Source organism: Theropithecus gelada, chromosome 2 (genome assembly GCF_003255815.1).
Source record: "Theropithecus gelada isolate Dixy chromosome 2, Tgel_1.0, whole genome shotgun sequence".
NCBI lineage: Eukaryota > Metazoa > Chordata > Mammalia > Primates > Cercopithecidae > Theropithecus > Theropithecus gelada.
In genome coordinates, this window is record NC_037669.1 from 1951955 (window position 1) to 1976874 (window position 24920).

The 24920-nt window shown below is 36.2% G+C and overlaps 1 protein-coding gene across 6 annotated transcripts in view; it reads left to right on the forward strand.

Moving 5' to 3' along the window:
• Positions 1 to 24920, forward strand: part of ROBO2 (roundabout guidance receptor 2) — a 1769701-nt gene that overhangs the window by 1724815 nt on the left and 19966 nt on the right. For all 6 annotated transcript variants that reach the window (XM_025376509.1, XM_025376508.1, XM_025376507.1 and 3 more), the window contains 3 exons: positions 3537 to 3693; positions 12902 to 13162; positions 17721 to 17926. In XM_025376509.1, the coding sequence (XP_025232294.1) occupies positions 3537 to 3693; positions 12902 to 13162; positions 17721 to 17926 (624 nt within the window). The remainder of the gene's footprint in view (positions 1 to 3536; positions 3694 to 12901; positions 13163 to 17720; positions 17927 to 24920) is intronic.

A 24920-nucleotide genomic window follows, 5' to 3' on the forward strand; every position in this document is an offset into this window, starting at 1 on the left:
ATCTTGGGCTTCCTTTTTATTTCATTAAAGATATGCAAAGTCACATGCAGTACGTAAAAATAAATCTATATACTGTAATCCATGGATTACATAAGACTTTTAAAAATCTTTCTTTCTTTAAGTATTCTATATGTGTTGATTCTATATGTGTTGATTCTATACGTGTTGATTCTATATGTGCTGATTCTATATGTGTTGATTGCTACCACCAAGTTGTAAAAGTTGTCTTTTGAGTGATTGTGAGCAGAATACAATTCACAATAGTGCTTAGTGCTTTTTCAAATCCATTAATCTCCTGAGTGACATTTATATATATCTATGAATTATATTAACTACTTCATCTACATTTGAATACAAAATTACTTAAATCGATGATAGAAAGCATTCTTTAGTAGGTGAGAGTGAAGTGATTATTCTCTTTTTAGTTTAGCTCAATTGAGTTTAATATTAGGGTTTTGTCTTATGCTTATAATCACAGGTGTGTTTCCTAAGACTTAAATTTAAGATCAAACTACCCTGTGGAGAGCTAGTCAGATGGTATTATAAGATTTTCCTAATTTGTGCATAGCAATGTAAGCAATTTAAAATAATCACAGTGATAAAAGTGGACATTTCTGAATTATTTGAGTGAGCGTGTCACCCTCTTTGAAACACTTAATATTTATTCAATACATAAGTTCTGAGCACTTCCATTAAAAATCTAACCATTAAAAATATAAAATCACCAGCCTGGGCAACATGGTGAAACCCCATCTCTAAAAAAAAATACAAAAATTAGTCAAGCATGGTGGCACTTGACTGTATTCCCAGGTACTTGAGAGGCTGGGGTAGAAGGATGCTTGAGCCTGAGAGGTTGAGGCTGCAGTGGATGTGATTGCACCACTGCACTCCACCTGGGTGACACAGTGAGACCCTGTCTCAAGGGAAAAAAAGTGTATATATACATATATATTAATATATACACAAATCAAAGAATTTATATATGTAAGTCATTAAAATACACTCCCTTAAAAGATAATATAGGCAATTCCCACCTTAAAATGATTGAAGGTTCTTTGTTTGCAAGTAACAGCAACAGACTGTGGCTTACTTCACTCAAGGTTCAGATCTCAGAGAATGTATAAGTGGCTTTGGTTCTGTCGTATGCTCTCCACCATGCTGTGAACCTACCACTGCTTATGGCTAAAAGAAGTCAGGTGTGTTGATTTGTAATCCTGCATGCACTGCCCATAATGAGAGAGCAGAAAGTTCCTCAAAAGAAGAGAAAGTGATTGTTGAATAGAAAGCCCTCACACGTCTTCTGTGAATTGCCCCTGTTTCCAAAATACATTTTTAAGTCTGTTTGGAAGAGTAGGTAATGAATGGCTTTCTTGAACCTCGGACAATGACTTCAGCAGAATTCAGGGCTCTAGAAGTAGTAATTTCCAGTAAAGAAAGCTGCTGCACTCTGAATTCTGATTTTTCTTTTACTGGGTGAATATGGACCATGTGACACTCAGAATGAACCTCAGTTTCTTCATTGATAAAACGGAGATGCACGAACTTGTCTGTTTCTGTTACTCAGTTCTGGTGGTGACCACCTAACATTTCTGAAAGTACTATGGAAAACGAAAGGTGCTGTATATTTTTAAATAAATAAGGAATAAAGGAGGTGCAACTAGAGAGAAAGCTATGGAAGACAAGTAGCCCAATCTAGTCCCCTTTTAATCATTGAAATAGAGTTCTGATACTACAACAGAAGAAATGGTTCCTGTGTTGTAATTTTGCTGACTCATCAGGAAACAAAGGATTAAGGTTCATCTGCCTTAAAGACAAACAATACAGATTTATATTCAAGCAAGTTTATTCTTATTCTGAGAGTCAGGCTGTTCGTGGGATACTCATGGGGCCTGGAGAAGTTGCGAATAAAGAAAGCTTTAGAAATAAGAGGAGCTGGGTTTGCTCTAAGATAGAGGATATGGGAAAGAAAGAACACAAATGAGTGGCATTTATTGAAAGTTCTGTCCATTCTGAGTAGTTGATACGCATTGTCTCTTGTAATTCTCAAAGTAACTCAAAGAAGTAGTAACTCAATATCTGTTTTACATGTGCCAAAATGTAGGCAGTAACTATTGAGTAACTTATCCAGTAAGTGGGAAGCTGGTCTGTAAACCCAGATGCGAAACCTTATCCTCTAAGCAAAAGATATCTGCTCTCCTTCCTCTTAAAATCTTTTATTCTACCAAACAAGTACAATAAAAGTCAAGGTGAAAGCAATTTGTGTGCAGGGATGTTCTTCAAAATGTGTGCGAAGGTGCACATGCTATGTGGAAAACATACACAATTTTATAACTGGCAATAAAGTATATATCTAGTCTAACAGTTTTATCACTTCCTGGTGCTCAAATATGTTCCTGTTAAATTACATAATATTCGATATGGCTGATGCACATGAGTAATTGGTAGAAGTAAGGAGACAAGTAGGCTTCTAGTGATACTATAATATATTGCTAAATAGCCCTGCTTCAAATGGTTTTTGCTCACAACTTGTGGTTCCAGAAAGATGAAGTCCAAAGGATCAGTAAGATTTTTGGCAGATACTGCTGTAGGCTGTGGTGGGAGTCACGGAAGTTATATAATGTCCCCTGAAACGTCCTTTGTTATTCTGCTCCAAGAAATACTCATTCCTCATCTAACTGTGGTCCACTTTTAAGGAAGAAGCTTTATCTACTTAATTTTTGAAGAGTAAAAACCATGGCACTGTCCAAATGATAAATTATATTTTTTATATTTCATTAAGCTCCATGTAATCCTAGATATGGCTCATATGCTGCCAACTTACTTTCTTGTCATGTTTTGCGCATGAATTCATTCGTAATGCAATGCTACTGAAACTGATTACTGTATTAATTTTTCTTCCTTTTTGGAATGTTATGTCATGTTATGCTTAAAATAGCTAAGAACTATTCACATATGCAAAAATAATTGTGCCGTTCATTAGGTAAAAAGTCTATAAAATGTATCTTCGGAAAGTATTTACAGGTATTTTCTCGATTGTAGCTGATTGATTTTTATCAGTTACTTTCGAGATAAAAATTGGTACCCTTCCTTGATTAATTAAATTGAATACATTCTAAAGAAAGAGTTTAGCCTAGATCCTTACACCTTGCATTTTCCACTGAGAGAGATTATGCAAAAGAGCATTATAAGTGTACTAAAATTTGACATTTAAAAGAATTTGTTATGGCCCATTATTTCCTCTAACAATGAAAATGTGAAGGCAGCAGATGTGAATAAATCAATAAGCATGCTTTTGATACAGCAGCCGTGTTTTTGGTTTATTCGGCTCTGCTGTTAATGCACTGGGAAAAAAAAAAGTATCATTTTGAGTGATTTATAAAAATGTTTTTCTGATTATATCATTTCATTGTTTATAGCTTTTAACAACTCCAACACACTGATTCTGGTGTTTTGAAACATAAATACATCTTGGCGTCTGATGTATTCTATTTATTCTGCTATTTGGCATCTCTGAATAAATACGTTATTACTTTCAGGTGGGAAAGGTGGAAAAAAGAAGAAAAATAAAAACTCTTCTAAACCACAGAAAAACAATGGATCCACTTGGGCCAATGTCCCTCTACCTCCTCCCCCAGTGCAGCCCCTTCCTGGTACAGAGCTGGAACACTATGCGGCAGAACAACAAGAAAATGGGTAAAGATATTTTATATACTAACAAAATGGCCAAGGCTCTCCTCTCATCTCTGTTGTTCATTTTTTCCATCATCTTATGTTCTCTTACTGTTTCCTTTGGCCCCCACCACCATGTTCACTGCATTTTCCCCTCTTTTACTGTTTGCGCTGTCTATATATTTTTAGCTGGTAAATACAAAACAGCACATATTGAGGACGGAGAATCCTTGGCCTTCAAGTGCCTTAGATTGTCTGCAATCATGATAATGCAGCCTCCATTTATAATATTGCTTGTTAGTTTGAAAGCAAGTACCCACAGCTCTGTGAACTAAAGAGCCACTCCTGAGAAGGGCTGAAAAGGGAATTAAAATAACCTTCTTCATCATCCCTTGCAGTTCTCTAATGACTTGATGTCTGGCCATAGCAGGGCGCCACTGTAGAGCTCCATCACAATGGGATAATTGTAGGGACCTGGCCAGTGGGTAGAACTTTAATCATCAGCTCTGATGGGAATTTAGGGGCCAGAACAATCATAGAGCCAATGCACACTCTGTAATGAAACCTTTTTAAGTTACAGCATTTTCTTCGAGGGCCTTTAAATGTGACCAGTTTCCTTATTCTTTCCCAAATGTCTCACAAGAGTGGGTTTTCCTCTGTTAGTTTAAGCCTTAATTGATTTTAAATACAAAGACACTGATACTTTTTATCCTCTAAATCAAAAAAAAAAAAAACACTGGTCAAAAAATCATACTGTTTCCTTTTCCAGTTTAATAATTCTGAATGTTTTGTCTTTCTTACAATTCCCAGGTCACTGTTTATTTTGACTGGGCCTTTATGTAAGCTAAAAATATAGATAAAAGCAGTTTTTCTTTTTGCAGGATTTTTTTTTTACTTAGAAATATTTAGACATTAAAATAAATCCATTTCTATAATGGCTTTTTTTTTGTCTTGCTTTAAAAAATCTCATATACATGCTCATACATTTTTTCTTCATCCTCTTTTATTTATACATAACTCTTGTCTTTGAGGTCTTCAGATTAATTTTTCTAACTAGAATTTTCTATGTCATAACATTAGCTTCCTTTAATGATATCATTTGCATTTTGGTAAATAACATATATATACATATATGCTCTATATATGCAATGTATATATGTATACACACACACACTAATATTTTTTGTCTATGTCTTCCTCTCCCTCCAAAAGCCTTCATTTGTCTCTCTGAGATTGTAGCACTTATCATATATGCATATATTGTTATTTTAATTCTTTTAAGTTCACATTTGAAATGGGAAACTAAAAGCATATTCTGTGTCCTCTTTCTCTAACTTAAAAATAAAATTCTGTAGATGATCTTAATTTGTATTAATGTTATAAATGTGTCAGTGTCACATGAATCATAAACAAAGAAAGACCAAAGCTGTATATTCCACAAGAAAAGATTATTACAGAGCTTAGAAATCTGCATTTTAAAAGTTGAAGTCAGAGAATACAGAAATGGGGACTTGTAAAATGGGAAGAGAAAGTAGTGCTGTTAAGCTTTATATGCATAAAGTCTTGAACTCATATAACATGAAAACTGTGGATAATTTGGAGGGTTTTTTCCCCATTGAGTCTACTAAATAATACATAGACTATAGTAATTTCTGTAACCCCCTGCAATAAAACTAATTAATTCAAAATCAATGCTAAACTTCTCACTTTATTTTATTATCTTGCAGTGGAATTGGAAATATTCATGAAATAATAGATGAAACAAATTTTTATGATTTAACACAAATTATTTTCAGTATAATTAAGATATAAAACACAAAATTGTTTCTACATATTTGGAAACTTTATGTTTATGTATATGTTTTTTTGAGTCACTTACCTTCAAGTTTTTGTTTGTCTTAAATACCTAGTATTTGCTTAAAAAAAAGTTATAATTCTTACTAAAAATAGTGGTTAGATCTTAGTCAGTAATATTGACAACAAAATTCAATTTCATTATTTTTTGAGTTCAGTTTTTAAAAGGCTAACACTTGAAAATTATTATTTAATTGTTTATAATAAAAACACATATTTAAAGTTAATATAAAAACAAATACAAATTAATAGATTTTGGCATGATTTTGTCCATTTTTTGATGTATTCTTTATACTTTTATGTTTTCTAATTGGTGAACCATATGATACTGAAAAAGAAAGATTATTGAACACAGTACAGTATTCTACTGTTCATAATATTAAGTAATTCACAAAATAAATCTTAAAAATTGATCTTCTAGAAAATTTTTCTGTAATTTAGAGCCTTCATAATTCAGATTTAAGCTTTTCTTGATATACAAAATATGAAAACTTCAGATACTTTTTTTGCTCCTGATACTTATTAGAGACCAGACACTAAACACTGTCTTGCTCCTGACACACACACATGCACACACACAAACACAATTTTGTATGATAAGCACTAGCTGAGCAATGTGGAAGAACTAATAATTTCCCTACAGAAAGGGGCAATTATATATACCAGGGAAGCCTGGGGAAAGCTTGTAGAAGTAAAGTTTTGAGGTGAATCTAGAATCATTTATTCACGAATAATAGAAAAACATTTGGTGGCTGCTGGATGCCAGGCACGGAGCCAAAAATAAGGACAAAGATAACAAGAAAATGTCTCTGTCCAAAAGTGGTCTAGCATTAGAGTAGATTGTTAGTCAACAGCAATAACAAAATTTTACTATTGTTGTGATTTTCTGTGCGAATGGAGACAAATTTCCCTGGCGAAAGACCAAAAAAAGAAAAGAAAAAAAAAAGACTATAAATATAATACAATGAAAGACGAGAAAACAGGAAATAGCAAAGAGCCCCGTTAGTCCTCCTTCTGAATTCCCGCCCTCTTTTAGGGAAGGTTATTTGCCTGCGTGTTTTTGTTATTCCTAATGCTTGCTGCTCTATTGTAGTACTCCTCATGTTGCACTTCATTGCTTGTCTGTGTCCTTTATCAATTTGTCACTGATGTATGAGGCTTGTTGAGTTTGAAAACTGCCTAGGGTAGGAGATAATCTAAGAAGATGTTTTGAAGCCAATTGTGAAGCTTTGTATGTCACATTGGAGTTCTGATGTTTGAGTATAGATGATGGATTGGAGGATGTGAGGCTGGGGCAGGTAGATAAAGCATGGAATATCACAGTAGAATGGCTAATATCATGTAAATGATAGGGGAATAAAACAAAGCAATGGCAATGGGGTGGAGGAAAGGTAAGTATTTAGGAGATATACCTAGCTAATGGTAATCATCACCTTGAAAATATTGTCTCTAGTTTTTTGTTACAATATTTAGTATTATTTCTAAAAAGCTTAGCTATCATCAGTTTTCATTCTAAGCCTTTCCCCACAATATCAAAATAAATATCAAAATAAAATAAAAAGTGTCAGAATATCAAAAGTTACCAGCTACCCAAAGAAGAAAATTATTTGTTAATTCACTAATATAGCAATGAAGGCAATGCTTTATCCCTTCAATATTCTTCTCTCAGCTTGACAAAAATATGTCAAAATGTATTAATCCCTAACTATAAATACAGTACATTTTATTATAGTCATATGATTCTAGGAAGAATTCAATGGTAATTAAATTGAAAAGTGGGGCTTTTCTTTGCTACTGCAATTGGAGATTGGCAAGCTTCTGCCAGTGTTGAACTTTATTGTGTTTTTATTAGTAATTTGGTATTTGTGTCTGGCCTTTTACAGGTTCATTCACATGCAACATTGATTTGTTGTCATCTTTATCATTATTCACCAGGCAAGACAAATAATATGATGCCTCATAGTTCACTGACAATAAGTCAGAGAACAAAACCTTGTCCCAGAAAGGTTGATCAAAAGATCTTTGGTTTGGCATTAGCAGCATTTTCACAGTCTTTTTCAATGTTACTACAAGAAAAAGTTGAAATTCTCTCACTCAAATAAGATGTGTATCTGTAAAATGTGAAGGAAACTAGATAAACAGAGCTACACTTCATAAAATTTATAGTGTCATCTGTTACTTTCTTATCCGTCTTCGGTAACTGCATGAAAGCTAAGTATTTCTTGCTTGCAATGGATTAAGACATGAACACCGTAGAGATAACAGACCATTCTTCTCCTTCATATGATACACTCCGTGCCCCAACTTTCCTTCATTTATTCTTTCAGGTTCTTTTAGTCTTTTCTTTTATCTCTTTTTCCATTTTTCCTCTTTTGGCACATGGTAAGTAGACGGATCTGTGGACACTTTTTAGCTTCGCTATCCCCGAAGGGGTAAAGAATTTGCTCCTTCCTGTTCTAAATTATCTTTACAAAAAAAAAAAAAAAAAAAAAAAAGACACAGAAAAATTGGTGACAATAGGCCGGGCGCGGTGGCTCACGCCTGTAATCCCAGCACTGTGGGAGGCCGAGGCGGGCGGATCATGAGGTCAGGAGATCGAGACCATCCTGGCTAACACGGTGAAACCCCGTCTCTACTAAAAATACAAAAAACCAGCCGGGCGCGGTGGCGGCGCCTGTGGTCCCAGCTCCTCGGGAGACTGAGGCAGGAGAATGGCGGGAACCCGGGGGCGGAGCTTGCAGGGAGCCAAGATGGCGCCGCCCACTCCAGCCTGGGCCACAGAGCGAGACCCCGTCTCAAAAAAAAAAAAAAAAAGTGATAGCATTAATTCTAGTTAATGACAATAGCTAATGAAATATGTTTTAGTTAATTAATGCATTAAGCAATGTATCTGACTGATGTCAAAAACAATATTTATATAGTTAGGCTCTCCTTGGCCTGACATTATTTGATTAGTAAAAATGAATTGAGTGCACCAAATTATAATTTTTCTTATGTTTTCTTAGCACATGATGCATGTAACACATATTTCTTCTAATATATTCTCTGTGAATTTTCATTTCATGTGTATATACCCATTAGATTTTCAAAAGTAAGGATATCTTACCACCTGTGAGGTTTCAGAAAAATCTTAGGAAATTATAATAGACTCTTTCCATTTGAAAAATTGAATATGTAAACATTTTGTTTCTTTTTTCCAAGGTATGATATCCTTGGCAACGAACAAGTGTAAGTAAGGAAAGTGCTCCTATTACTTTTTGGCAAAAAAAAAAAAGGACTCTTTTGTAGTAAGATTTACAAAGTAAATTTAATTATATCTGGTTATGAAGCAAGCACATTTCATATTGAAAATTGACAGTTCTCTTGATTAGCCTCCTCTTATGTATTTCTGTTTAACTTAATAGTGTGGCTTAAGTCAGATAAATACATTATGAAAAAAACCCAAAGCATTCTAATTAGTGGAATGATTTGTGTGTTTTCAAATCAAATCACTACATACACTTATGACTTGCTCTTTTTAAGGTGTTGTATTAGATGTAACAAAACAAGAATAGTTCAATGTCATAACTGTAATGCACTTGAGGAAAAGGTATTATAAACATGTGAAAAGTTAAATACTAAAATAAATTAGTCAACAGTTACAGAAACCAACACTGAAAATGACATAAGACTGTATACAATCAATTTTCAAAAAAATGTGCTAATATATTGTCAATGCAAGTTCAGAAGAGTAATGTATGAGAGCTGGTTGGCCTCATCAAGGAAATCTTCATACAAGACATGGGATTTAGCCTGTGGCTTGAAGGATTTATAAGATTAAGATAGGTAAAATTGGAGGAGTACAGCTTACTGCAAATAAGTTTGTTCTTAAAAATAAATGCACCAGGATGAGGAAAAAATAGAAAGATGAAAACAAACTGATTTATTCAAGCAGGAGATTCTTGTTGTAAAATCTGTCTGAAAAGGTAGATTGCGGCTTAGACATAGTCAATGGTTGGAATAAAGAAAAGTAAATATTTTTATTCAGACCATTCTGTTGTTTTCATAGATGAATTTGTAAGTGGCAGGCAAGATTGATTAGAGGATGGGAAAAACTAAAAGCAGCAAATCCCACCAGGACAGTGAGTTACAATATTTTAAAGCAATAGGATCTTTTTCCATGTGAAATTTAATTGTGATCTCCAACATATAAAACAGATAAAAAAGGCACCAATTTTTTAGAGCAGTATGTTTTTTCAATTCAGATTAGCACTGATTACATAGTCAATTAAATGGGAATACAGTTTAAATGATGGTGTTTTCTAGTATAAAAATTGCTATTTGTAACACTAGTGTGTGTCTGTTGTTTATAATGTCTAATATTATAATAGATATTCAGGAGGAAATACTGCTATCAAACTGCGCAGGACTTCTGAAACAGGATCTTGCAACTCATTTACTGCGTAGCCTCCTCAAGAGAAGAAAATGGCCATGGGAACGAAAATAAAGGAGTTAAAATGATAACTAGCTTTGAAGGAAGAATCTTTGGAATTTGGGAAAAAGAGTTTAGGGGTCTAAGGAAATTGAACATCCAAAGATGCTATTATTCCCCCGAAAAAAACAAACAAAAACCCTTTCTGTAACTATCTGTCGCCCGCAGGAAAATGTCAGACTCCTTGTAGGGGCTGACAAGGCCTTCAGTGACCAGCCTATCCCTAACTCTCTTGCTTCTTCCATGGCCAATTTTCTTCTTTCTTTGCCAGCTTTTGGCATTTAGGGAAGTATTTGAACTCTTCAAATTATTTTCTCTTCCTCTGGGCTTCCACACGTGTTGCTTAAAATATTCCTTTTACTGGTGGTCAACATAGCCCTGCCCAACTCCAAAACTAGTTTAGACCTCCTGCTTTCTGCTTTTGTAGCATCATTGATTATTTGTTTCATATCAGCTTTCCCCACTGAAGTGTATGCTCTGTGAAATAGATTTAGGACCCTGACACATAACTGTCCAAAAAAATAAATTTATAGTTGTTTTTTAAATAAAGATTATTTTTACATCTCTTTTAGGCTCACAGCAAAATTGAGCAAAAGGTACAGATTTATCCCAGCCCCCACACATTGATAGCCTCCCTAGCTATCAACATTCTCCACCAGAGTGGGACATTTGTTACAAATGATGCACATACAGTGACACATCATCATCGCCCAGCGTCCACAGTTTACATTAGGGTTCTCTCTGTGTTGCACGTTCTGTGGATTTGGACGAATGTAATACATGTGTCCACTGTTATTGTACAATACAGAGTGGTTTCACTGCCCTGAAATTCCTCTGTGCTCTGCCTATCCATGGCTTCCTCCCATCTAGCCTCTGGAAACTAGTCATCTTTTTCCTGTCTCCATAGTGTTGCCTTTTCCAGGGTGTCAAGTAGTTGGAATCGTATTGTGTGTACCTTTTTTAGACCTTTCACTTGGTGATATGCGTTCAAGTTTCTCCCATGTCTTTCTATGGCTTGACAGCGCATTTCCTTTTAGCAACGAATAATACTTCATTGCATGGATGTACTGCAGCTTATTTATCCATCTACCTACTGGGAGACACGCTGCAGTTTATTTATCCATCTACCTACTGGAAGACATGTTGGTTGCTTCCACATTTTGGCAATTATGAATAACACCAATATAAATATACAAGTTCAAAGTTTATGATAAATTCAGCTTTTAAACAGAATAAATGAAAAGGCTTTCAAGTGAAATATTCAAGAATCATCCGGACATTTATGAGTTACTGTTTGTAAGAAGGATCAAGACTACAGATGTAGATTTCTGATATTTACTAATACCACAGTTTCCCTAATGAATAGCTCCCATGTACGAGAAACTGTACTAGGTACAAGAAGTAGCTGAGAATTACAGCTTTCTTGAATTTAAGAATCTCACAAAATAGTGGGAGAAAAGAGACACAGAAACAAATAATCTCAATATAATATGGGGAGTACCACAATATAAGTATTATGGAATTGCGATTAATTCCATTTGGAGTGGGGAAGAGAAGACTTCACGAAACTGATGACATTTGAAGTGACTCTGAAGGAAGAGTAGGCACTTACAAGCAAGTGATTAAGAACAGTCATAAACAGAGGCAGACTTTAGAAAAAAATAGAGTATATGGATGTTGAGGAAATAGTGCGAGATTAAGCTAGAAAGTTGGGTTTATCAGATGAGGATGGGTTTTTTAGACCCACCTAATGAGTTGGAGAGGTCTTTTTTTTTTAAATAATGCTAGTTATAATCACTGAATAATTTTAGGCTTAAGCATGATGTGAATGAAGATTTTAGAGACATAATTCTGTTGCATGTGGGTGAGAAAGGGTGGAAGAGAAGTTGATACCAGAAGAGTAGGAGAAAGCTAATGAGCTAGTTTACAGCAGGAAACTGATGTGTGATTGTGGGAGTGGGGATGAAGTGTAAGAGAAAGATTCACTAGATATTTAAGAGGTTGAATTTATACGACCATTATATCCAATAATATTATTTATCTTTTCCTTGTCTGTGTTTAAAAGGATGTTATAATCTATTTGATTTCTGAAAGTATTCGGACTACAGAGAATTGAAATAAAAATGCTATTGATTTTGTCTCATGGTTAAAACTTTTTGGATTAATTTTCTATATTCGCAGACCACAGTCCCTAAAAAAATTTTAAATAATTGTTATATTTTACACTCAAAATTTTTTAAAAGGATAGATCGCATGCTAAACTTTTTTTTACTACAATAGAAGTATCATTTTTATTTTATAGGGCAAGGTTTTGAACTCCCATTTTATGTTTTGCATTTGGATGACAAGATAAAGAACATTGGTTTTTACTGAGAAAATTAGGAGAATCAAAGAGATACTGAATGCATTTATATCATAGTCTTAATGACATATGGAATGAAAGGTTGTCAGATATCTAGAATAAGAATAAGTAAAATTCTCCAATACTTCTTAGATAATCAGTCAGCTATATTGGCATGTAATGTTGGTGCACAAGTATGAACAGGCGAAGGAAGTAGTTAAATCTACGAGCACTAAATTCATTAATTGTCTTTAATTAGCAATTTGGTTTTTTCACATGAGTAAGTTTGTTGGGAAGTTATTGCCTCTTGTAACTGTGGGGTAACAATTAGCTAATAAGGTCTTTTAAGAATAAATTAAGATATTGAGATAACAGATGTAATTACAATTAGAAGTTAAGATAACAGCCAGGTGATTTACTGTGGTAACACCAACAGCTTCAGGAAGAAAGAAACTGCGAGAGCATTTCAGATACCATGTGGTTGCTACTTACTGCCAGTATAATTGCGTGCATGTGTGTGTATGTGTACTTGTGTCAATGTGCATATTTTTCTCATTTAATTTCAGCTATGACAGTGATAGCTGGTGCCCACCATTGCCAGTACAAACTTACTTACATCAAGGTCTGGAAGATGAACTGGAAGAAGACGATGATAGGGTCCCAACACCTCCTGTCCGAGGCGTGGCTTCTTCTCCTGCCGTCTCCTTTGGACAGCAGTCCACTGCAACTCTTACTCCATCCCCACGGGAAGAGATGCAACCCATGCTGCAGGCTCACCTGGATGAGTTGACAAGAGCCTATCAGTTTGATATAGCAAAACAAACATGGTAAATATCTTCATTAAGTCAAGAGACCCATACTTTCAACACATGGATTTTTTTAAAATAAATTCACAAGAGATTCTGATAGAACTACACAGCTAAGTGTAAAAGTGATTTTGTATAACTCCTTCATCATTTAGATAAATATATTCACTGCAGAAATGTTAAATAATTTGGCCAAAACTAGAACTAGAACTGAAACTGGAACTGGAACTGGAGCTGGAACTAGAACTAGAACTAAAATTAGAACTAGAGCAAGAATTCAAATCTGCTGTATTTCAGGCTAAAGTGCTCTTGGCTACACCAGAATCTTCCCTAATTTATGGTTTATCTTCAGTTAGCATATCCTTGAACTCACATCCCATGATGTAATAAAAGACTCATTTTAGATTCCTCAAAGTGCCTGTGATTAATTCTGTATGTGGTTGTCAATATGTAAATGTGAACTTCTGCAAATCACATATGGTCAGTATTAGTTATTAAAAGACTCTCTTTACCTGGGTTAAATGCAACAGAAAAGAACAACAATATTAGTGTCAGTAAATGCATGAAAAGCAGGAGTAATCAAATATTTCACATTTCTTTTTCTAATCAATCTATAAACTTCTATAAACTATAGGTGGCAATTTACCTAGGTATTCTGAGGAATTAACACAGATATATAAATGAGACTAACTCTCACACTTTTATACAGGGTTTTTTTGTTGTTGTTATTCAATCTTTCTATTTTAATTCTCAAAGGCAAGACTGTTACATCACTATTTTAAATCTCCATGTCATACTCCAATTTTCTTCTGTTGATTTACACTTTGTGCTTGAAGTCTGAGTAAATTTTTTAAATAGTATTTGTTTTGTTTTTTAAAATAGTTCTAGCCTTGGGGATAAATAATTCTTATGCTCATTATTAATGAAGTATTTATTTTTAAAATACAGCTAACTGTACATAGAGATACCAAAAGCAGGAGTATTACTTAAAGATCATTACAAACAGCCTCTTTTCTTAAGATAAGACAATCTTGAACATTTTCCAACAATTGTCAGATGCTTTCTCAAAGGTCAAAGACAACTTGCCGTTAAACGCTATTATTTTTCATCAATCTGCTTTTTATAAAATATCACTATGTAAGTTGAAGTCAGCTGCTTCAAGAGCCATAGAATTCCTTCATGTTAATTAATGAAGCAATGCCGTTTGGTCGTCTAAAGCACAGACTCAAGCTGAAGGGTTCTCAGATTTGCCTACATTTTAGAACCATTTGGATAACCTTAAAACATATTGGTACCTGGGCTCCACTCCCAGAGAAACATTCTGACCGCCGTGATCTGGAATTTGACTGCGACAGCCAAAGTCGGGACTACTGCTGTGGAGATGAACCTGTCTTACTGGCTGCATGACTTTGGGCAACTTACTAAACATTTACATGCTATAGTTTCCCCACGTGTAAAATGATGGTGATAATAGTAATTAGCTCATATCGGAAATTAGGGGGCAGTCCCCAAGACCACCTATATTTCTGATAGCAAGTATAATTTTCAGGGGTCCCTAAGACCACCCTGAAGTTTGAGAATTCCCTATAGTAAGTCATGGAACTCACCAAAAGATTTTACACCCAAAGCTACAGTTTATTACAGTGAAAAGATATGCATTAAAATCAGCCAAAAGAAGAAATGCATGGGACATAGTCCAGGAAAATTCCCAAAGCAGAGCTTCCAGTTGTCCTCTCTCAGTGGGATCATAGACAGCGTTACTTTCCCAACAAAAAGCGTGACATTAAACACCAGGGAGAATTGCCAACCAGGGATGGGCACACCTTCCCTGAGGTCCTGTGACTTCACTTTGGCTCTGTCACACAGACATTGTTGACTACCCACATGGCTGACCTCAATTTCCAGCCCCTCCAGAGGCTGAGGTGATACCGTGCAACTCCAAGCCCCACCATAAATCATATTGCTATGCTTTCTGGAGTAGCCTAAGGTCTCTAGGTAAACAGAGAGACTTTTATCAAGCAGGACATTCTAAGGGCTTAGAGATTACCTCCCGGGAGTAGAGGGCAAAGGCCTAATCTCTCTTGGGTCGAGCTTCAATTCTTCTGTTACATATCCTAATTTTTGTGAGAATGAAATGAGTATGAACTTATATACTACTGTACCTGGCTGTGTATTAGCTGTTGTTATTTAGAAAGGCCTGGGTTTTCACCCCTGAGTTCTTCACTGCTGTCTTCCCACACTTAGAAGAGTGTACCACTTAGTAAGTGCTTGATAGATATTTGCTAAAAGAATGAACAAATTAGTTCATCTCCACCTGCTCCAAACACCCATAGAGGACACCCTGTTTCTTTTTCTGAGTGTGTTCCTACTCAACCAGCAATCTTTCAGAACGTCTTGGCTGACTCTACCTATGGGAGTTATGAGCCCGCATGTGCTTCTGGTTTGGAAGTGACTCTCCATCCGGGTTGCACATCGACATCATAGGAGGACCGTTGAACAAATAATAATTCCCAGGCTCCACCTCGCAGGATCTGTTTCTATTGATTGATGAAGTAAACAGCACAGTGCCTGTCACTGGAAGATATTTATGAATGGGTTATGTATCCTCTTCCTGTATTTCATTTTACCTCTTAATTTTGCTTAAATAGGAGTACATTTTTCATCCATCAAGGTATATTTGTTTTATCAAGAGGTGTCAACAGTGATGTAGGGACCAGAGTGTTGGTCTGATCCATGCTTTCCAGGACCAAAGTCCACATCCTTATAGGAGAATGAATCATATTGCCCTATAGCCTGTGGCTCATCTCTTGGCTGCCTCCCTTCCCAATTCATAAGCAGATTGGAGGCAACATTTATAGCAAGATGTGTTCATCTATCCTCAAGCTTTTCTGTAGTAATACTTAGGAAACTTGCTATTTCTTCTGATTTTTCAACTAGCAGGCTGTGATGAATGCCAAATACTAACTTGGGGCCTCAACTTCCTAATCTATTAAAGAATGAAGATTGGGGTCTGATGATATTGAGGTAACTTCCAGAACTAGAAATTGTTTTAACATTGAAATATCAAGAATCCTGTTAACATTGAGGTTGGTTACAAGTTCAAGAAGCCATTTGGGAGAGGAATATTAAACAAATTCGGGAAGATTAAAATACTTTCCCCAAAGCATGCAAATGACAGAGAAAAATAGTCTAATGTCTTTCATTCACGAGCCAACACTAAAAATGCATAGTACTTTTTAATATCTCCCTTGAATAGAAGATATTAAATACCTTACCTTTTTTATGAAGGCAAAGAAAATACTATGTTAAAACATGTGGTACATTCACTTTTTAATGCTGGTAACAAATAACAATGAATTGATTTCATTTAGCATTTTATGGTTTTGAAGAAAATCTGAGTAGACTCAAAACAAATCAACTGGACCTTACTGCCCAGCTTCCCATTTTGTTAGCTACCTGGTTTGAAACAAGTCACTTAAATTTGACCTTCACTTTAATAAATTCTGAAGAAGGTTGGGCCAAGCATGATAGCTCATGCCTGTAATCCCAGCACTTTGGGAGGCTGAGGCAGGATGCTTGCTTAAGCCCAGGAGTTTCAGACCAGCCTAGACAATATAGTCCCACTCTACAAAACATTTAAAAACTAGTTGGGCATGGTGAAGCGCACCTGTAATGCCAGCTACTTGGGAGGCTGAGGCAGGAGGATCACTTAAGCCTGGGAAGTCAGGGATGTAGTGAGCCATGATTGCATCTCCAGCCTGGGTGGCAGAACAAGACCCTGTCTCTCAAAATAAATAATGAATGAATGAATGAAGAAATAAATAAGAGTTGATAATGCATGATCTATTTATTTCATAAGGCTGAGATTAGAATTATTTATTCATTGCAGAAGATTTATGTAATACACTAGTGTTCTAAACACAGAGAATGCTTAGATGAATCGTTTATGCCTTTGAGGAGTTTAAGACTTTGGTGAGTGAGACAGATGCGTAAATAGCTACTAGAGCAGAAATCAGTTGTGCCCGCCCTAGACTGGGTTACAGTGAATGTGGAAATCACCTTCCAGCCTTGATGTGAGAGGGATCGTGCGGGGAGGAAGCCTTCTAGGGTGGGGAATGTGTTCAGGGTTGAGAGGTAGGGAATATAAGGTCCTCATGTGACATCTTTTCTTCATAAGGGCCAGCAGGCAGCGTGGGTTACACAGACTGAGTAGAATTTTGACACTAAACTGGGAACAAAGGTATAGTATTTTTGGAGAAAAATGTCCACTTTAAATAGTTACTCGTGGCGAATATTCCTAGTCCCCTCTAGATGACTTCTTTTCACAAAAATCCTGGGTCCGTATTTTTTTCCTCCATGTATTATCCCAAGAGAAGAGTTTAGTGGTCTATGTTTTTCTTGTTTGGTGAAGCTTATATTCATAGTCACTGTCTCTGCTGAAAGCATTACGAGCTCCAAAATTAGTTAATGGAAAGGAAGAAGACAATATGAGTCACTATAGCATGCATTTCATTAAAATTATGATTTTGTTGCATGTTAATGAGTTGCTTTTCTTTTGTAAATTTCATTTGAATTCTAGGCACATTCAAAGCAATAATCAACCTCCACAGCCTCCGGTTCCACCGTTAGGTTATGTGTCCGGAGCCTTGATTTCTGATTTGGAAACAGATGTTCCAGATGATGATGCTGACGACGAAGAGGAAGCTTTAGAAATCCCCAGGCCCCTGAGAGCGCTGGACCAGACTCCTGGATCCAGTATGGACAATCTAGACAGCTCGGTGACAGGTAATGGAACCAATTTAATAGGAATAACTGACCTATTGGTAACGTTAAAATGCATCAAAAATCAGCTACTTCCTTATTGTAAGATTTATTCCACTCCATCTATTTCTGTAACATTTCAAATATGTTAATATTAAATACAAAATTCAAAAAGGATTTGGAAATACTTTTGCTTTCCTGCAAAAATGATAAGAAAATTCATGAATTTTAAAGAGCTTTAAAGACATGAAAGAAAACTCAATTGTATCTAGGGCTTTCATGAGAAGTTCACTCTACTAGGAAACCAAGTCTATTACATGAAAACCTTGACTTTTAGAAATTATCTTTTTTATATATCTCAGGAACAACATATGAAGTGAATGCAATCTTAAAATGCTTCTTGATATTTCACTCTGTAAAATCATTCACTGATAGAAAGTAAGCAAGTCTCCTGAATAAGGCACTTTAAGGTTGCACAAGGTATTATTTTTAGAGTGAAGAAAATGTATAGCGAGATAAACCATATGTTTATGCATTTCACATTGCTGAATCTAGTAAATGCTTCTCTTCCAAGAAATGCAGTTATTTTTTCTGTGTACTTCTTTGGCTTCCTCTTGCCTTGTTCACCAAATGAAACAGTTCCATTGGAACTCTTCTATGATGATCCCAGGACTGAGGTATAACCTATTTTCAGGGATTTAAATGTACCAAATTATTTAAAGAAAACTTTAAATCCTAATATGGCCACAATGAATATGGAGAAAACTAAAAATTCAGTCTTTCTATTCAAATAGATATACATTGTTGGAGACACAAGAAAATGCCTCCTACATGACTGTGCAGACAGAGCTACTACAAACTGAAGTCTGGTCTCTGCATTTCACTGGGTCTTCTCAGAAGACCGCTCATATTTGTATTTACTGTGATGACATCTTTCATCCTAGGAGGTATTTTACCACAATCCCACTTAATTATGCCAACAGCTTCCAAACTTTCACAGATTTTACACAATGTGTTAGAGTTCTGCAAACACTGATGGAAACTGGCTTACGACAATGATAAAGCAGCATCAATGCCTATGATTTTCCTCTGCATTCCTTCCCGAATTACACAATGTGTGATGCACTAGCCCATTTTTCAGTTTTTCTTCTTACTTAGGGGCTGGTCTGCTTGCCAGCCTAATTAAGATTTAAGAGCTGCAGATACACTGCTGTGGTTTGAAATCCAGATACAACGAATGGTGACAGAGCACAAGTTAAAATCTTCAAATGCAGAGAGCGGACTTATTAGTGCACTATTATGTTAAGCCCCTTTGCCTGAGTTTCTAGCATAATCTCCTTCAGGGTAAAATTCTGCATATTTTTGCATATTTCACTGATGATACTGAACTCTTTTCCATTAGGAATGCAGTAACAAACTGCAATAATGATGAAAAAAAGTCAGCTATAATCTGTGTAGTTCTTTTATTAAATATTATAATGTCAAAGATGATAAATATGTCTATAAATCAGGAGAATGCCATTTTGCACTTTTACATGCTCACCTGTGACATGTTAGGCTAACTGATATGACTGCAGCTCAAGCAATCTGCATTTCTCCTGTAGCTAGTGTAATGTTCACTCCAAATGAAGCTTTTATTGCTAAGAAAAAAAGTCTGGTTTCCTCCTTGAATTCACTGCTTAATTACTGCCATATATAAAAACCTCAGGGTGTTTAGGTTTGTATTCCATGATGAGCTTATCCTATGAATAATACATCTCTTTAGTGAAAGAAGTTGTGCTCCACACAAAAGTAGCCAAATACAAACCCACTCTTTTTTTTTCTCCTTCTCTTCCACAATAACTTTGTGAAGACGGTGTGATCAAAGATTTAATTTGCTTTCTATGGTATGTGAGTGAGTGCTTATAAGTGTGTGTGTGAGAGAGAGTATGTGTTAGGTGTGTGAGTGTATTGGAATGTGGATGTGGGTGCTTGTGTAGGGAGTATGTGTAACAGAGTATGTTAGGTGTGTGAGTGTATTGGAATGTGGACGTGGGTGCTTGTGTAGGGAGTCAGTATGTGTGAGAGTGTAGATGAGGCTGTAAGTGTGATAAAGTGTGTGCACATGCGTGCATGCAGACATGTATGAGAATAGCCCTGAGGTGGGTGTATATAGAGACTGAATATTAGAGAAATCAGCAGGCCAATGAATGTTGTTCTAACGTGCTTATGTTTTCCTCAGACTCTTAAGGCTTTTTAATAGCACTGACTGAGGTGGACAATAAAATGGGCATTATTTCTATGAGCTTTTTATGTTTTTAACATGGTAAGTGCCCATACAGTGGATGCGGATCATACCACCAGTTACTTTGGGTTCTAAATATGTTTGTGGTGTGAATAAATTAGTCATTACCTCCCCCTGAAATTTTGTTAGTTATTTTCACTTTCTTGAAACTAATGACCGTTTTATTAAATAGACCTCACAGTTACAGGAGGCAACATGGGTTACACAGTCCCTGAAACCCTGAAGCCAATCAGAATATTGGATTCCAGTCTCTGACACTCTGAAGCCAATCAGAATATTGGGTTCCAGTTCCTGAAACTCTGAAGCCAATCAGAATATTGGGTTCCAGTCCCTCAAACTCTGAAGCCAATCAGAATGTTAGTTCAATAACAACCCTGGGATGGGCTAGTACGCCGGTATGTGAAATTACTCAGGATTTTACTTGGATATATTGCACTTCACAGCTGCCACATTAGGGAATATATCAGCAGTTATTCAGGGACAGAAACCATTTTTTTGTAAAGAAATAAGCATGTTAACTGCAAAAGTTTTTATAGCAACTAATTTGTGAGGGAGTTCTTAAATTTTGAAATGATGGTCTATGAGGGGAGAAGGCTAAAAAAAGATGAAAGTAACAGCAGTTCCATATCCCATGATCTCAGTACTGGATAATACGTATTTGCAGGTCTGCTGTTAATATTTCTTTATTTCCACAACAAACACCTATTGAATGCCTATTACTTCTAATCACTTGGCTAAAAATTTAGATTCAATAATAATAATAATAATAGGTAACACATATACAACCTTTACTAAGTGCAAGGCATCTTTCTCTTCTTTTTTTTTTTTTTTTGAGACGGAGTCTGGCTCTGTGGCCCAGGCTGGAGTGAGCGGCGCCATCTTGGCTCCCTGCAAGCTCCGCCCCCCGGGTTCCCGCCATTCTCCTGCCTCAGCCTCCCGAGGAGCTGGGACCACAGGCGCCGCCGCCGCGCCGGGCTAGTTTTTTGTATTTTTAGTAGAGACGGGGTTTCGCCGTGTTAGCCAGGATGGTCTCGATCTCCTGACCTCGTGATCCGCCCGCCTCGGCCTCCCACAGTGCTGGGATTACAGGCCTGAGCCACCGCGCCCGGCCTATGCAAGGCATCTTTCTCAGCAGTAGCCTGTGTTTCGTGTGGTCGCATGAGCTAAGAATGGTTTTTCACATTTTTGAAAGGGTTGTAGGAAAACAAGAAACAAACAAAAACTAAGAAGAATGTATGACAGGGACAGCAAAGCCTAAAATATTTAGTGTTTGTCATTTTACAGAAAAAGTTTGCCGATCCCTATTATAACGTTTTAGTGTATGTTAATTCATTTAATCCTCACAACCCTACTAGCAGTATTATTTTCATTTACTAGACTAAAAAATTGAGTCACTGAGGGTTTTAAAGCCTTTTTCCAGGTTACCCACCTGATAAATGGAAGAAGAATATTCAAAATCAATCAGTCTTACTCTAAAGACAAATTATCATGATCCCTGCTCTGGGAACACACACCTTTCTTCTGATCTGTGGCATAGGTATATTTAAGAGGAAAATAATATGCTGGTTTGTTGCTTAATATGTGGAACTGGGTGTGTGTGTGTGTGTATAAACACACATGAATAAATATGTATACAAGCACAACATATAATTTTCTCTCTAGAAACTTTAGTCCTTTTTCCTTACACATTTAATCAAGATCAAGATATTAATTTTAGATGTGACTTTTGTGATTCATTTTTTTCACATTCAGTTCTATGTTTATTTATAGTGACCCATGCTACCGAAATTCAGCTCTAGCAGCACTTTTTGCAGTGAACCTCATTTTAATAATTTTCGTAATTTATGCTCATAATGCACACTTGTTTGATTGTAATAAATACAACATGTTTATTTATTACAGCTCACTGTACGCTGTTTGCGCTAGAAAGTGAACATAAAGGCTTGTCTTCAGGAGTAAGCCTGTAATTTCCTCCTAAATGCCGAACCTTTGGGTAACGGTGGGGGGAGGGCTCCAGTACTTCTTTCTGTAACTTCCATGGTGGGAGTCAAGGGTAATTATTTCCCGAATTTAATGACACCACCAGGAAAAACGAAACAGAAGGCAGTAGGAGAGAGCGCAGGGGGAAAATGTCCTCAACGCGTAGCAAAGATTCTAACTGCCTCAGTGATCACAAAAAGGAAGACTGTGTCCTGTTCAGTGAGACAAGTAGAAAGTTTCCTCGACTGCTGGACTCCACAGGAATCCCACAGCTGAAAGGAAATCCTGGCTCTATGTTTTCTAGTTTATGTTTTTGGAGGTTTGTACTGGAACTCCCAGAGCAGATCGATATGGAAACGGTGAAACCTGGCGGCCTCACCGTCTGACTCAACCACACAGCTTTTAGAGCCTCGGCCACTGAAATATTTGACCTGAAACTTTGCTTTTCTACAAAACTTAAAGGAAAATAAGTTTAGTATTGAGGAAAATTTCAGGGATAATGCCACAATAATCAAATTAATTTCTTAGACTACTTCAACAGGTTTGATGTCTTTAAAGAACAATTAAATATATATTTCAAAATTGAGCAGATATAAAGGGGAAGGGGGACATTACACATGTAATTTTTATCTGAGTGAAACAAGGTATCAAGCATCATATGTCCTAATGAAGATATTTTTAATTGCTTCTTTTGCTTTCCATATGTATGACACATTCCTTTTCTTTTTTTCTTTTTTCTTTTTTGTTTGTTTGTTTGAAATGGAGTCTCGCTCTGTCACCTAGGCTGGAGTGCAGTGGTGCAATCTCTGTTCACTGCAACCTCCGCCTCCCAGGTTCGAGAGATTCTCCTGCCTCAGCCTCCCGAGTAGCTGGAATTGCAGGCCCGGGCCACTACGCTGAGCTAATTTTTTTGTATTTTTAGTAGAGACAGGGTTTCACCATGTTGGCCAAGCTGTTCTTAAACTCCTGACCTCAGGTGATCTTCCCACTTTAGCCTCCCAAAGTGCTGGGATTCGAGATGATTACACATTCCTTTCTCTCTGAGGCATGCAGGTAGAATCGTTGCATATTCAAAATGTTTGAGTGAAAGAAGAAGTTCTGCAGATTTGACATGTTTTTCTACATGTAGGCAAAGGTCAATATTTGGATTAATTCATCTAAAGACGTTTGTAGCTGCAGCTTTTACTTAACAGGTAGACAAATAACATTGAATAGGAAAAGTTCATAGATTAAATATTGGTTGAAAAAAATGGGGGACGGCTAGTTTTTGTATCTCATAAAAATGGTAATGCAACAATTAGCAGGGTCATATTATGAAGCACAGACTTTACTCTAGCTTAATGGATCTAAGGATAAGCATTTATCAGCAAGGAAAGATTTAGCATAAAACGACATGTAAATGAATTGATGGCTGATCATAAATTAATTTTAGTGCTGAAGATCTAATAGAGACACAGCAAGATGCCACTTTATCATGGTATTTTACTGCTCAGTAACATTCGAGCAACAACTTAATGTCCTATGTGCAGGACTACTTTAACAGCTTGAATACATTTGATATTTTTTTGTGGCCTTTCTGCAATTTAAATCAGGGAAATTTGGAAAGATTGAAAATGTAAACACAAATAAATTTGGCTATCTGACATAAATTCATTTTTCATTAAACATTTAAATATGTATTGATTATGTTTGGGGTTAAAACATGTCAAATTGGTATGGAGTGCTTATAATTTGTAAGAAGCCTCTAGCCGAATTGGTTTTACCTGGTGGTCATTTTAATTTTCATGTTTATACTTATGTTTATGAAAGAAAAATCAGTTATCACAAAAGTGACTTACTTTTAAATTTGTGAATTCATGTTTTTATTTTTGTTCATTCATTATCTTTTACTTCTCTCTCTCTCTCTTTTTTTAGAGGGGTAATTGTTTACCTAGATCTTCAGCTCATTGTTCATGTTTAAATCTCAACATTTTTCCTTTTTTTAGAAAGGCCACTAAGAGGTAAAATCAGTTGATGTTCAATATATTTTAGCCATTTTACAGAAGGAATTTTAATATTTTATATACTATTTGATTTATGGAATGTGGCCAAATGTCTTTTAAAAATATTTACCATAGATATGCGCATTCCATACATCTTAACCAAACTGTGGAGGAAGGGATGTCGAAGATACCAGACAGAGAGGTGGAGAGATGAAAAGAAGGAGAGAAATTTCTTTCTATGTTCCTTGCCCTCCGTTTTGAAGGCAAACACAACTACACTAACGTGAGACACTTCCGTCTCTTCGGATTGGGTCATGAGATTTCCTGTTGCCTGATATGGCCAAGTATCTGTGGTCACACATCTTGAATTCTGAAGTCATCTATCTTGTCTCTTTGCTCTTACAAGAAGTACAAAAGAAAGAATAGCTGATGTTCTTTCTGTATTTACCAATACTCACTTGAAGCCCTGTCTTCCATGTTACTCTCTCTTCCCAGAGGGAGACAAAAAGCAGCAGGGAAAACTTGTTGAATAATTGGGAGTTTTAAGGACATACAAGGAGCACTAAAGGCTGGGAGAGAGGCAGAGCAAAGACACAAACGCAGGAAGTAGACTGTTTGTTTAAAGTATCACAAGTGTGTGTGTGGAAATGCTCGGATGAAGGACTGGCAAGTTACCACAGGGAGATAAATGGGATTATTTGAGGCAGAAAGTTAGGCTGAGTCTCTGCTCGGAGGTCTCACAGGATATAATTTCTTCAGTGCTACTACTGTA